The 12587-nt window shown below is 34.3% G+C and overlaps 1 protein-coding gene across 7 annotated transcripts in view; it reads left to right on the top strand.

Annotated features, from left to right (window-relative positions):
• Positions 1-12354, top strand: part of LOC112035360 (histone-lysine N-methyltransferase ASHH1) — a 32847-nt gene extending 20493 nt beyond the window's left edge. For 5 of the 7 annotated variants that reach the window (XM_065780552.1, XM_065780546.1, XM_065780536.1 and 2 more), the window contains 3 exons: positions 7546-7599; positions 8939-9431; positions 11805-12354. In XM_065780552.1, coding sequence (XP_065636624.1) covers positions 7546-7599; positions 8939-9431; positions 11805-12068 — 811 coding nt within the window. In that variant the 3' untranslated portion in view covers positions 12069-12354. The remainder of the gene's footprint in view (positions 1-7545; positions 7600-8938; positions 9432-11804) is intronic. The other 2 variants (XM_065780538.1, XM_065780543.1) reach the window with 1 other exon arrangement.
• Positions 12355-12587: the final 233 nt, after the last annotated feature.

Raw genomic sequence — 12587 nt, 5'->3', positions numbered from 1 at the left:
TTCTGAATTCAAATTTTGAAGAATGTGTTATGCTCAGAGAATCTAAATCAGTAAAAGAAGGGAAACTTTCAGTTGTATGCAAATTATTGAGTCAGATGTTGATGTTATTTGATTTCCTTATTGATCCAGGACTTCTATCAATTTGCAAGTTCACTTTTAGGTGATGTTAGTCTCTTAGTCTCATATGGTTTTACAAACATGCATTTATTATGCTAGGTTTTAAGTATAATTTGCTCTATTGAATGCTTCAGCATGAATTAAGTATATTCCTTATTAACATTGATGGTTCCTCAATGGGTTGAACAGTATTTTTAACAGTGCGGGCTTGAATTATTATTTATTTTGGCATTAAGGAGGGGTAAAGGAAGATGAATTTCCTATGATGCATTTCCTCGAAACCTGTTTGGGGCACTCATGGTTGTAGGCTCTAGAAGAGTATTAGAATGATGGGAAATTGTTTCTTACAGTGCATTTAGTTTGACATATGCTCTGGTAATCGAATTCGAATCTGGCTTGATTGATGGTTTGGAGATCAGCCTTTGAAGCTGATGTTTCCTTTACTGTTTCATACTGCAGTTGATAAGAATGCTTCTGTGGAATCATTATTGGAGAGACAGGAGGAGGGGGGAGGAGGAGTTGGTGTGGAATTCATGAGAAAATTCATGCTTGTGAGAACCTCATCAAAAGGGGTTACTCAATGGTGAGTCGGTGTTATATGTACTGTTGTAGATAGACCCAGGATTTTAAGTGGGCCGGAATATAAAGAAAAAAAAAACTCTAAATAGGCATCCATATAGTATTAAAAAGTAATAAATACACAAAATCGTTGTTTTTAAATACATTAAGATGCAATCATCTACGAACAAAGACAAAAACAAAAGCAAAATAATGTTTTTTTTTTTTTTAATACTAGGCTTGCTAGGATTATTTTTTATTTATTTTTGTTGAAGTTAGAGCATTCATAGTGGTGGTGCTAAAAAATTTAGCGTTTAACACCTCAAAAAGCGATTTTATCTATTTTACCACCTTACTTTCTAATGCACCTAATATCAAATGTTATATTTTTTTTTTATCACTTCATTTAAAATAATATAAACAACTCATTAAAATAATAAAGGAAGAGAGAGAATTTGAGTTTTTTAATTGAAGAAAAAGATATAATCTTAATAAAATATTGTATTTTATTTTTAACGACTTGCTACAGTCAACTGGTATTTATACCAGTTTATTGTAGTTGCAAAAAATTTAGCTTTAGCTTCTCTAATAACACACGAATTTTTAGTTCTTTGGTGGTAAAATATTTTTTTTGCTAAAATATAATCACCATTGTGAATGTTTTTATTGTTTTTGTTAAGTTTTTAAGTTGGATAGTTGCCATTTGGGTTAGGCTAGCTAGGCTGATTGTGGAGAAAGGGGCCTAAGGTTTTGGAAGGGGGGCCCAATTACAAAAATAAAATATATAATAACTAAAAAAAAAAAAAATATGGACCACCTCTTTATTCATTGTAGTGTGGCCTTTGGGTTGTGGAGTTTGATATTCAGGATGTTTGGGGTTCAGTGGGTATTACTAGAGAAGGTTTTTGATTTATTATGTGGGTGGCAGAGTAGGGAACCTAATTCAGATATCTGAAATATTACTCCTTTATGTTTGTTGCGGACTATTTGGAAGGAAATAAATTGGCGTACTTTTGAATATGAGGATTGCATGTTTGCTCAATTGCAAGCATCCTTCATTAGTTCTCTTTATGAGTGATCTTTTGTTTTGGGTGTCATAGATAGTAAGAGTCAATCCGTATGCAGATATTTTTCCAATTGTAATTCTTTAGACTACTTCGTATCTATTTTCATGAGATAGTCTCATTTCAATAAAATTATTCTTACTTATCTCCCCCCCCCAAAAAAAAAAAATTGTGTAGTTATTTATGGATTAGTTGTTATAATAAATCAGGTGTATTCTTCATCAAAATATGGCTTTGTGTGGTCGTGCAAAATCATTACTACACATCCTTGGTAGTTTTTTCTGCACTGCCAACTCCATCTTGTTGTAATGATTAGATTAAGGAACTAATGAAGCCATGGAAGAGTGATTTGTTTCTGCTTTGTAATTTTGTCCTTTCAAGATTTACTCTATTGAGTCTATGAATGAAGTCCAATTGAAGCAAAAGTCTATGGTTTTAAAGTTTTATTAGTATTCTGGGGTTAACATAGTTTTTAATTTGGATTTTTATTTTACAAATTATGGTTGCATTTGTGTTCAGTAATAGAACTGTAATTTTTGAAATTCCTGAGAATTAAGAGTATTGGGTTTGATCCCTAGTAGGAGTTCCCCTAGATTACATGATACACAATTCTAGCAGGTGGGGTCGTGTATCCATGGTTTCCTCCCTAGCGGTGGGTCCAAAGGGCCCTACCTTGGCAAGGTTTCACGTAATCACAAAAAAAATAAAATAAAATAAAACAAAGAGAATATATTTTAGGATATTCTAAATACCTCAAGTTTATTTCCTGAGTACCTTATTTGAGTTGTGGTTTACTATTAAGTACATGAAGTTTCCCTATATATTGAGTTGATTAATAGAAAATTTTAGTATTTTTGATTATTGAGGCACACTGGTCTTAGTTCTTTCTCCTTGTTCTCTCACTTTGGTATTTTGTCAATATTCCATCAACATTCACACTATTGTTCATGCATTCATGTGCACTTGATGCAGGAGGCAGTGAGAAGACACAGTTATTTGGTTATTTAGTTCATGCATTAAGTTTGGTTATTTAGTTCGGCTTAGTAGCAAAGGCCTAAGGAGTCCAAGTCCAAGACTTATTAGGGTTTTAAGAAACCCTAGTTCAACTAGGATTATGTATTAGACTTCTATTTAAAGAGTTGTAATGCTTTCTATTGAGTAGAGGAATGTTTTTAGAATTTAATAGGTATGAAGTATTTTTTATGGTTTCTGTGATACAACCTTTTCTGAGGTGTGATGCCAAGGAACCGTAGGTGTGATGCTTAGGAAGTCTAGGTGTGATGCCTAGAATTTATCTTTTATTTTATTTACCGTTCACGGATTACAGTTCACAGCACAGGAACAGCCGCTCAAACCTTGATTGTTCTCCTTTGTTTCATCCCCAAACCCTACTAATCCTTGTCCCCTTTAGAAATCTGATAATCCCTATTATTTTCTAGCCTATTCCCCACCAAAGCCTAAACCTAAATCCTCAAAACCCAAGCTATACCAGGTCTGCCCCTGGTGTTCTAAATCTGATTTTGTTGTTCCCCCTTGTCCTATGTCAGTTTGGTATGAGAGTGAGGATTTGCAACATGTCTACATGATCAGGGAGATCATTTAGGGGGAAATTGAGTGTTTGTGAACAAGATGAAGATCATAAGGAGGATGCATTTGATTATGGTGCTTTTGCTACGGATGACTTGGAGGATACTTCTCTTGTTTCTGTAGTGACGTATTTTAGCAGCCCTTAAAGTAGAGGAAGAGGATTGGAGGAGAACTTCAATTTTCCAGATGTTGATTCGTTGTGGAAACCAAGCAAAGAAGGTTATTATTGATGGGGAAGTTGCGTGAATGTTGTGTCATCTTCCACCGAATGCCGTAAGCTTTCGGTTGAACCTCATCCTCAGCCATACAAAGTGTCTTGGATAGATAACACCTCTATTTTGGTAACTCATAGATGCCTTGTTTCTTTTTCTTGTGGTATTTATAGTGATTCTATCATGTGTGATATAATTCCTATGCAAGTTACATATATCCTTCTTGGTCAACCTTGTCTCCTTGATCAAAATGTCCACCTATGCTCTAATGTTTGGTGAGAAGGAGGTTGTTTTGAAACCTATGACCTTAGCCGAGATGGATAAATTTAAAGTATCAAGGCCAAAAGTTATTGAAGGAAAAGATCTAGAAGGTAAAAATTCTGGTTTAGCAACAGAAGCTACCAAAACAAAACCTGACCAGCCTATAGAAGTGCCTCAAATTCCAGAGAATTTGTCCAGAGATTGCACTGATTTCTCTTTGAAAAATTTATCAAAGCCCATACATCCTATGGATGAGTGCTCTACTGACTTTGTCAAAGGTACAAGTTGTCTAGTGAGCAACATAGGAGATGCTGAGTTGAATATAGATGCAAGTGATCAAGGGAAGCTTGAAGTAATGCAACAAGACTCGAAAGAGATCGAAACTGTTGATGAAGTAGTTGAAATTGAAAAGGAAACATATCAAAATTACAAGGTAGAAGTGAAGACTACAACACTCGAAGCATCTTATTCCCAAGTTCATGTTGCATGCCCAAAGTGTGGTTCTATTGCCTACACCAACTTTTCAAGATATTTATATTGTTATTCCTGAAAAGTTTAATGGGTCAATTAAATTGGTGGGTGTATCATTATCATCATTGTTGCCACAAATGAAGAAACAAAAGGAAAGGATGTACAACAAGAAACCAAGATTCTTTATACTTCAACATTTCAAAACTCAAGGTTGAGTTTTCTCCAACCAAGGGAGAATGATGCAGGAGGCCGTAAGAAGATAGATTTATTATATTTTATTTGATTTTATGTATCAATGGCAATTTTGTAATTTCCTAATATTCTAGAATGGGTTGTAATAATAGTCCATTGGGTCTTATTTTATTTTAAGTTTTGGTTATTTAGTTGGGCTTAGAAGTAAAAGCCTAAGGAGTCCAAGTCCAAAACTTAGGGTTTTAAGAAATCCTAGTTCAACTAGGATTAGGTATTAGACTTCTATTTAAAGAGTTGTAATGCTTTCTATTGAGATGATGAATGTTTTCAAAATTTAATAGCTATGAAGCTTTCTTTATGGTTTGTGTGATGTAATCTTCTCCGAGGTGTGATGCCAAGGAACCCTAGGTGTGATGTCTAGAATTTATCTTTTTTCTTTAATTTGACCATTCACGGTTACTATTCATATTACTGTTCACAGCAATCCAAATCTTGATTTTCACCTTTGTTTTCATTCCCAAGCCCTACTAATCCTTGTCCCCTTTGGAAGCCCTATCATCCCTATTATTTTCTAGCCTATTCCCCACCAAAACCTAACCCTAATTCTTCAAAACCCAAGCTATCCGGATCTGCCCCAAGAGTTATAAATCAGGTTTTGTTTGTTCCCCCTTGTCCTACGTAAGCACTTTTCATAGATTGCGCACTGATTTAATTTCTTCTCACCTCTTTGCAACCCTAAATCAACTGTTCTCTTTCCTACAAAAACCATATTCATTCTTGTACCCTAACCCTTCTTCCTAAAGATTTAAATTCTAGATTTGGTACTCTCCTAATCATAAAGTATCTGCAAGTACATGTATTTAAATTATTCAATTTTTCTTACATTAGTATCTACTAGGGGAAAAAAGAAAGGAAGAAAGAAAAAGAATACAAATGAGCAACACCTGAACTGCTGTTGAATGGAAATGTGGAGGGTGAAAAATATTATATCATGTACGTTGTCACAAAGGCCAGTCAGTTTTTAGGATCATAGATATGCATCTTTCAAAGAAATTACATTAGTATCTTAAGGTTTTTTTTTTTTTTTTTTTTTGGGAAAAGGTTTAAAAGCTCAATTGATAATAAATGTTGTATTTTAATTTTTTTTTTTTTTTTTTTTTTTTTTTTTGGGAAAAGGTCTAATAGCTCAAGTGATAATAAATGTTGTATTTTACATTGCTTGGAATTTTTAATAGTTATATAAATAGATGCTATTGCCAAATTCTTGACGTTGTAGTTGTTTACTGTCAACTAGGTGGTATTCTTTAAGTGACCATGTTTGATGGTTGTCCAAAATATTCAATTTTTGAACTAATATCAAGGTCAAATGCATTAACACCCTTTTGTTATTTGATGTCGTTCTATCAAGACTCCTTTTGCTTTGCAGTTTTTCTAATCACTTCTTGTGATTATGATTGTGAATTAGGTCTTGAGCATCTCCATTTTAGAGAGTAACACCCTAAAATGCAGGTCCAACAGTATCTCTAAAATAGAGAGACTTTTTTCACATCTTTAGTGACTGTCTGGAGAGTCACTGTAGGTGAGCAAATGAATTTGTTGGCTTATAAAATTGCTAAAGCTGAAGTAAAATATTTGTTCTTTCGCTTTCTACTCAACTTTCTCTCTCCCTCTCTCTCTCTGTCTCTCTCACAACTACGAACCCAACCCTATTGCTCTTCTCTCTTTCAAATGTTTCTCTTCTCACCCAACCCCAGTTCATCAGTAAACAATTGATCGAGACCCAAATCCGCAAACAATTAATTAGTCAAAAACAACACAAACTTACCCAAAGTCAAGACCCAAATCAACACAAGCTTGATCTGCCTTGTGTTGGAGATGGAGGATTGGAGGGATGAGGATGACGACGTGGTGGTGGAGGGAGGATGAGTGAAATGGTGGATGGTGAGGCTGGGAGCGGTAGAGGAGGCAGGTGTGTGGAGGAGAGGCGTTGATGAGTTGATGTGATTCTGATGCAGGTCAATCAAGAGAAAATAAAAGAACAAGAAAATTAAAAGATAAACCCAAAGAATCAACACCAAGCAAACAAACTTAGGAATCAGCACCCAAGGTGTTAAGAATTAGCACCCAACTAGTGGAAAATCTCCAATCTGGATTTTCATTAATCCATCGTCTAATTAAAACATAAACCACCTAAAGCCTTTATACAGAGCTAGAGCTTCCAGGAAATAAAAAGATAAAATATAACAACTAATGAAAACTAATCCTAACTGACTCAAAAATACTAATCCCTATCTAATCTCAAAATAAAAATGGAATCCTATACTAATCCAACTACATAAGAAATCCAATCTATTAAGGTGTGCTGTCCTCATCATATTCTCTTTCTCTCTCGGGTCTCTGGTTGGGGAGAAGAAATTAGTAACTGATAAAAAAAAAGTGAGGGAAAAATAATTTTAAAAAGCAAAAAAATATTATTTTAAGGAAATAGTGAAAAGGATAGAGAGATTGTTGGAGGGTGTGTTAAAAACGTTGGTAGGTAAAATAGAAGTAAAATTTTCTCTTCAATTTGGGTGAAAAAATGCCTTATTTATTGGAGATGCTTAGGTCTATGTAATGGTAACAAGTAATAACTCTTAAGTTGTTTGCATCTTGCGTTTGGACTAGTAAAATCATGCTGTTATTGAATTTATCCTTTTTTACATATCTTATCAATATACCAAAAAAGAAAAAGAAAAAGGAAATGAAAAAACCTATAAATAATACGTGTTTTAGAGTTAATTAATTTTCAACCCTTAGAATTATTATCAAGTTGTGGTTTATAAATGCTATAGAGACACTGCAGTTGCACATCTGTTTAGACTTAAATTATTGTAGAATTTACCCGCTTCTTACATTGTTCAGTGTTGTTCGATTCATATAGCATTCTTGCCTTGTAGGATACATTTCCCAATGGTCATATGTTGTTTAATTTTAGTGTTGTCCAGTATAGTCCCTCAATGTATTATTCATTTTTGCTTTTGTGGTGGGGTTGGTTTTCTTATATTGCTGTGGTTCTGATAATTAATATGTTTCTTTCTGCATGTTGTCCAACTTCTTCAACAGGAGGATACTTATCTGTGGGAAGATGATGATGATAGGTACTGCTTTATTCATGATCTCATGATGCATTTATACGCACTCTACTTTTCTTTGTCCCCATGTAGTGGGTGTACTGAATCATGTATTATGTACAAGTGATAAATTTTAACTTTTCCATATATAGCAAGTCAAATCCTTTGTATAGTCTGGATTGTAGTCATTGAGCCTTGCTCCACCTGGCTGGTTTTATTTGAATGTGTTTCTTTTCTTTCTTTTATTTTTATTTATTTATTTGCTTTTTTGGCTTAACTACTTTTTTGGTCCCTAAAATTTTACCCTGTTTTCAGTAAGGCCCCCAAGTTAAACTTGGTGCTATCAGGTCCTCCTATATTTTTCTCAATTTTGCTAAAGTTGACATGGAAGTTGTCATATCACCTCAATTTTTTATGTTTATTTTTTTGTCTTTGTTTTAATATTAATAAAAAAATTAAGTATTAGAAACAAAAAAAAAAAGGTGACAAATTGATTTTAAAAAAAGGGTAAATTAATTTTTAAACCTGAAAGTTTTGAGTATGTTTAATTTAAACTTTTAAAATATTTTATTTAGACCTATCACATTTTTTTTTTCCTTCTATTAATATTGTTACATATAACTAGCTGGTTTAAATGAAATTTATTCAAACTTTGAGATTTAAATGAAAGTTACCAAAACTCAGGTTTAAATAAAGCTATCTGAAACTATGAGGTTTAAATGAAACACTAAAAACTTTGAGGTTAAAATGGAACATTTTGAAAGTTGTATCCAAAATTCTAAGGTTTAAAAAGTATTTTACCCAAAATACTTTGTCAAGCTCAACTTTCCACCTCTCAGCCATGGCCAACATGATAACTGATAACTGCCACCTCCATAAAATCTGATTAAGACAATGTTGAAAGAAAGGAACATTTCATCAGTTCAAAGAATGAATTGGTTAGAGTTGAAAAGAAATTGATAACTAGGTTGAAAATGGGAATTCATAGCCCAAGAATTCAGCTAAAACTTGTAGCTTAGTTTGATACACAAGGATTGTCATATGTAAATTTCTGGCATAAGTGTTTCCTTGTGCTTGGTTTGCTCGACTTGATCCTGGCAATTGTTTCAGGTCAAAATCTCCCATTTAGATGTACTCAATGGCATTATGAAAATTTTGTTAAGACATCTGCTCTGCATCCTGATCATGTGGCCTTTATCATTCAAAAAGGTTGATTTGATGGCCCGCGAAGATGGTTTGACTCTAGTATCAGTATTTGACCTTCAAGAATTCAGTGGCCTTACACATTTGTTCCATTGTGTTTCTAATGCATTAAGTCATTGTTATTTATTCTTTCTTCTTATTTGACATGCCTGTTTGGTTACAGGTATTCAGTTGAGAAAATTCCTCTCTACGATTCTGCCGAGGATGAACCTTCCTCTAAGCAACTTAAAAGCATGAACTCCTCAAGTTCTGAATATAATGTTGATGTGAAAAATAAATACTCCATGACAATGGATGTTAGTGTGGGATCTGAGCACCAATTTGAATCCACTGCTCTCAGCGTTCAGCCACCTGATCCAGTTCCCATGGAGGATGTAGTTGTCAGTGAAATAAAAACTGAAGCAAGTGAGGAAATGAAACTGTATTCAGAAGATACTCAACAGGCCTTTTCACAAAAGAATGCAATGATATCTCGTATACGAAGTAATAGTGCATGCCGGAACTATCACATTGGACCAGGGTCCTTGTCAAACAAAAGATCAAAACAGTACCCTAATGGAAGGTTGAAACACTCGTCGCAGAAGCAAGTTGATGCAAAATTGGTTGCCCTACTTTTAGTATCAAAAGAAGCAAAAGAGGAAATCCTAAGATCTGAGGTATGAACTGCTTTTCATGTTTATTTTTAGAGTGGTTCATGCAAAGCTTAGCTGGGGATTTTTTTTTTTTTTTTTTTTCTTGCCTTTGGTTCTCAACTACAATTTTAAGTCTAATCCTTTAGGCTCATAAGTTTCCTGATTAGGCGTACTGCATTACTGAAATTTGCTTGAGGCCAACTATAAGTCATGGTGTTTACTGAAGCTCCTTGAACCAATTAAAATCTGTGTTTCATAACACTCTTTTTGATTGGTCAAGGTGTTGGGGCTCATCTGAATGTTCATCCATTCTAGAGTTTCTACCTTCTCTTAGAACTGCCATGTGATTTTTTTTCGTCCTTGTGTTCATCATCGTGAACTCAAAAGTTTATATTTTTCTCTGATAAATAAAATTGTACTACTTACCTATCCCAAAAAAAAAAAAAAAAAAAAAAAAAAAAACATAGGTCATGGTGGTATGCTATAGGTTATTTACTACAGTTTTGTAATCACTGAGGCTCATGAGTTCCCCAATTAGGCTTACTGAGATTAGCTTAAGCCAAATATCAGTTATGCTGTTGTCATCTGCTCATATTCTGGCATATATAGAAAATCTAACTTGTGCATGTGGATGCACATGTGCTGGACGTGGGTAATTTGGACATCCCCAAAGTTTATTATGTGTGCCTGTCTATTTAGCACTGGCTTATTTGGTCTTTTGCTTATTGCTTTTCACTGAAAGTTGGTTAAGTATGGTTGTACCTAGAAAAATTGAGGCTCTAAAAAGTTGTATCCAAGCAAATATTCTAAAAAGCTAAATGAAAAAGTTGATGGCAGATGGACTAGTGCCTAAGCAGTCCTAATTTAGTGTTGTGTTCTAGATTAAAGGAAATCTTCTCTGCATAACTCTTTTTTGGCTTGGAAGTGGAATGATTTTGGTATTTTGACCTGGGCAATCATAACATATATTAATTGTGATGAATTATAGTCTATTGAAATTACTGGTCCTATGATGACAAGACTTTGAGCGTGTACTTGGAATATTGATGTGGAAAAAATAAAGCAAAGTTATTCATGCTTCATTCCATTTCTGCCTGCCTTCAATATTATTTGTCAACAAGGGGAAGGACGCTTTCCCTAATTCTAGACAAAGCTTGACCAAATTATGACCATTAGCAATTTTATTTTTTGGGGAGAAATATGGTAATGTGTAATATTGCTAGATGTTTAAATGTGTTTGATTTGCTAAATTTGACAAAACATGATTTCTAAAGGTTACAAATCTAAAAGGACCTCTGTTTCCACTAGTTATTTCTTCTCTTCCCCAGTTTTTGCTCTTTAGCATTATGCTTTAATTTGTACCTTTTGCTCTGCTTGTTTTGAAGTAAAATGTTACGATGTTTGTTTTGTTGTAAAATATTAGTCAACTTTAAAAAAATTTCGGTCAACTCTAAATCGCAAGTAAAATTCAAGCCAAAAATGTAAAATGTTTTACCAAACAAACGCCCCCCCCCTCCTCATTCTCACAAAACCCTCTCCCTTTTACTCTCTCTCTCTCTCTCTCTCTCTCTCTCTCTCTCTCTGGGGGAAAACGATGGTGATCAGCTGGAGTTGTCACTGATCTCACCACCACTGTTTGCCACTGCTTTGATTTCTGCCGATCTTTGACAATCTGGTTTCTCCGCTGCTTGCTGCTGCTTTAATCTCGCTGATCTTGTTAGTTGAAAGCTTCCTCTTCTCATGATTTCATTCCTTTTTTTTTTTTTTTCCCCATATTTGGTTTTTTGGGCGGTGGCTCACAGCGGCACTGATTTTGGTGTTGTTGGAGGGGTGGTAGTTTGGTGGTGTTGTGGGGTTGCTGTGGTGTTGGATTTGCTGGATTGTTGGGGTTTTTTGCATATTTGTTTTTTTTTTTTTCCTTGCAGATTTCGATTCATGGTTATGTTTCTGATTAAAGGAATTTGAGAATTTCAGTTTAGGGTGGTGAGAATTTTGAGTTTAGGTCCTTTCTAATTAAAGGAATTTTTTCAAAATTTTTACAAGGGACCAAACATAGGAAAGTGATTTTCATAGCATTTTCGTGTACGCTTAAGCACGGTAAAATATTTTACAATGAAAACATTTTACTGAAAACATATTCAATGTAAAGTACTTTACATTTGAAAATATTTTACTTCAAAACAAACGAAGTGTTAAATTTTAATATTTTAAAGAATTTTACCTGACATTCCTCATTAGTGTGGATTATAATACCATGCAAAGTAGATTTAGGAAACCATTTGGAAATTATAATTATTATTAAATTAACATTGAAATTAAATTTTTTTCCTACATTCCTCTTTGTCATTTATAATTATTTTTTGAAATTAATGTTGAAAAAGATATGGCTCTATGCAGGAAATTAAGGATGATGCCAACTCTGGGCTTGATTCCTTATACAATGAGATACGACCTGCCATTGAAGAATATGAGAGGGACAACCAAGACAGTGTAGCTACCAGTGTAGCAGAGAAGTGGATAGAAGCCAGCTGCTTAAAATTAAAGGCGGACTTTGACTTTCATTTCTCGATTGTTAAAGGTTTCGCTTGCAATCGCCAAAGTGCTGAAGCAAGACCTGCTGAAGGAGACAACGAGAATGGAATTAAGTACTTAACAAATTAATTTGTCTATTAGGCACACTCTGAAATTTACATTTGTTTTTAACAGCTCGGGGGTTTGTCAAATGTGGGGGGTTATTACAAGTTACACCATTTTATATCTAAATCTTGTTCTGCACTCCTTATTTCACACTACATGCTACACACTAATTGTGAAATCGTGTTTTGTGTTTTCAAAACACAATTTCAGCTGACGTGGCATTGTGTGTCCCATACAGAGTGTCTAACTAATTACTACTTCCAACTTTAGTTCATCATGAATATGGGAATGCTCGAATGCCAGTTGTTTTTGTTGTGCTTGCTTGCTCAAAGCTCTATTGTGTTACTTGTGTATGTGCAGAGACTCTTTCCTAACATAATTCCTTAGGGTTTCAAACGGGAGTTGTTGAAAGCTTCAAATTAGTCTGTTCTGGATGCGGAGAAGTGAAGGAGTGCGAAGGGAAGGCAAAATTTGGCTCATTTTTTGTCTTTGAAGTCGTATGAGAAGCAGGTTAGGACTTGGGGATTCGCAAGTGGGTCCTTT

The sequence above is a fragment of the Quercus suber genome, unplaced genomic scaffold, assembly GCF_002906115.3.
Source record: "Quercus suber isolate HL8 unplaced genomic scaffold, Cork oak 2.0 scaffold_14, whole genome shotgun sequence".
Lineage (NCBI taxonomy): Eukaryota > Viridiplantae > Streptophyta > Magnoliopsida > Fagales > Fagaceae > Quercus > Quercus suber.
Note: the sequence above shows the minus strand (reverse complement) of the source record. Positions and strands in the feature narration are given on the sequence as shown.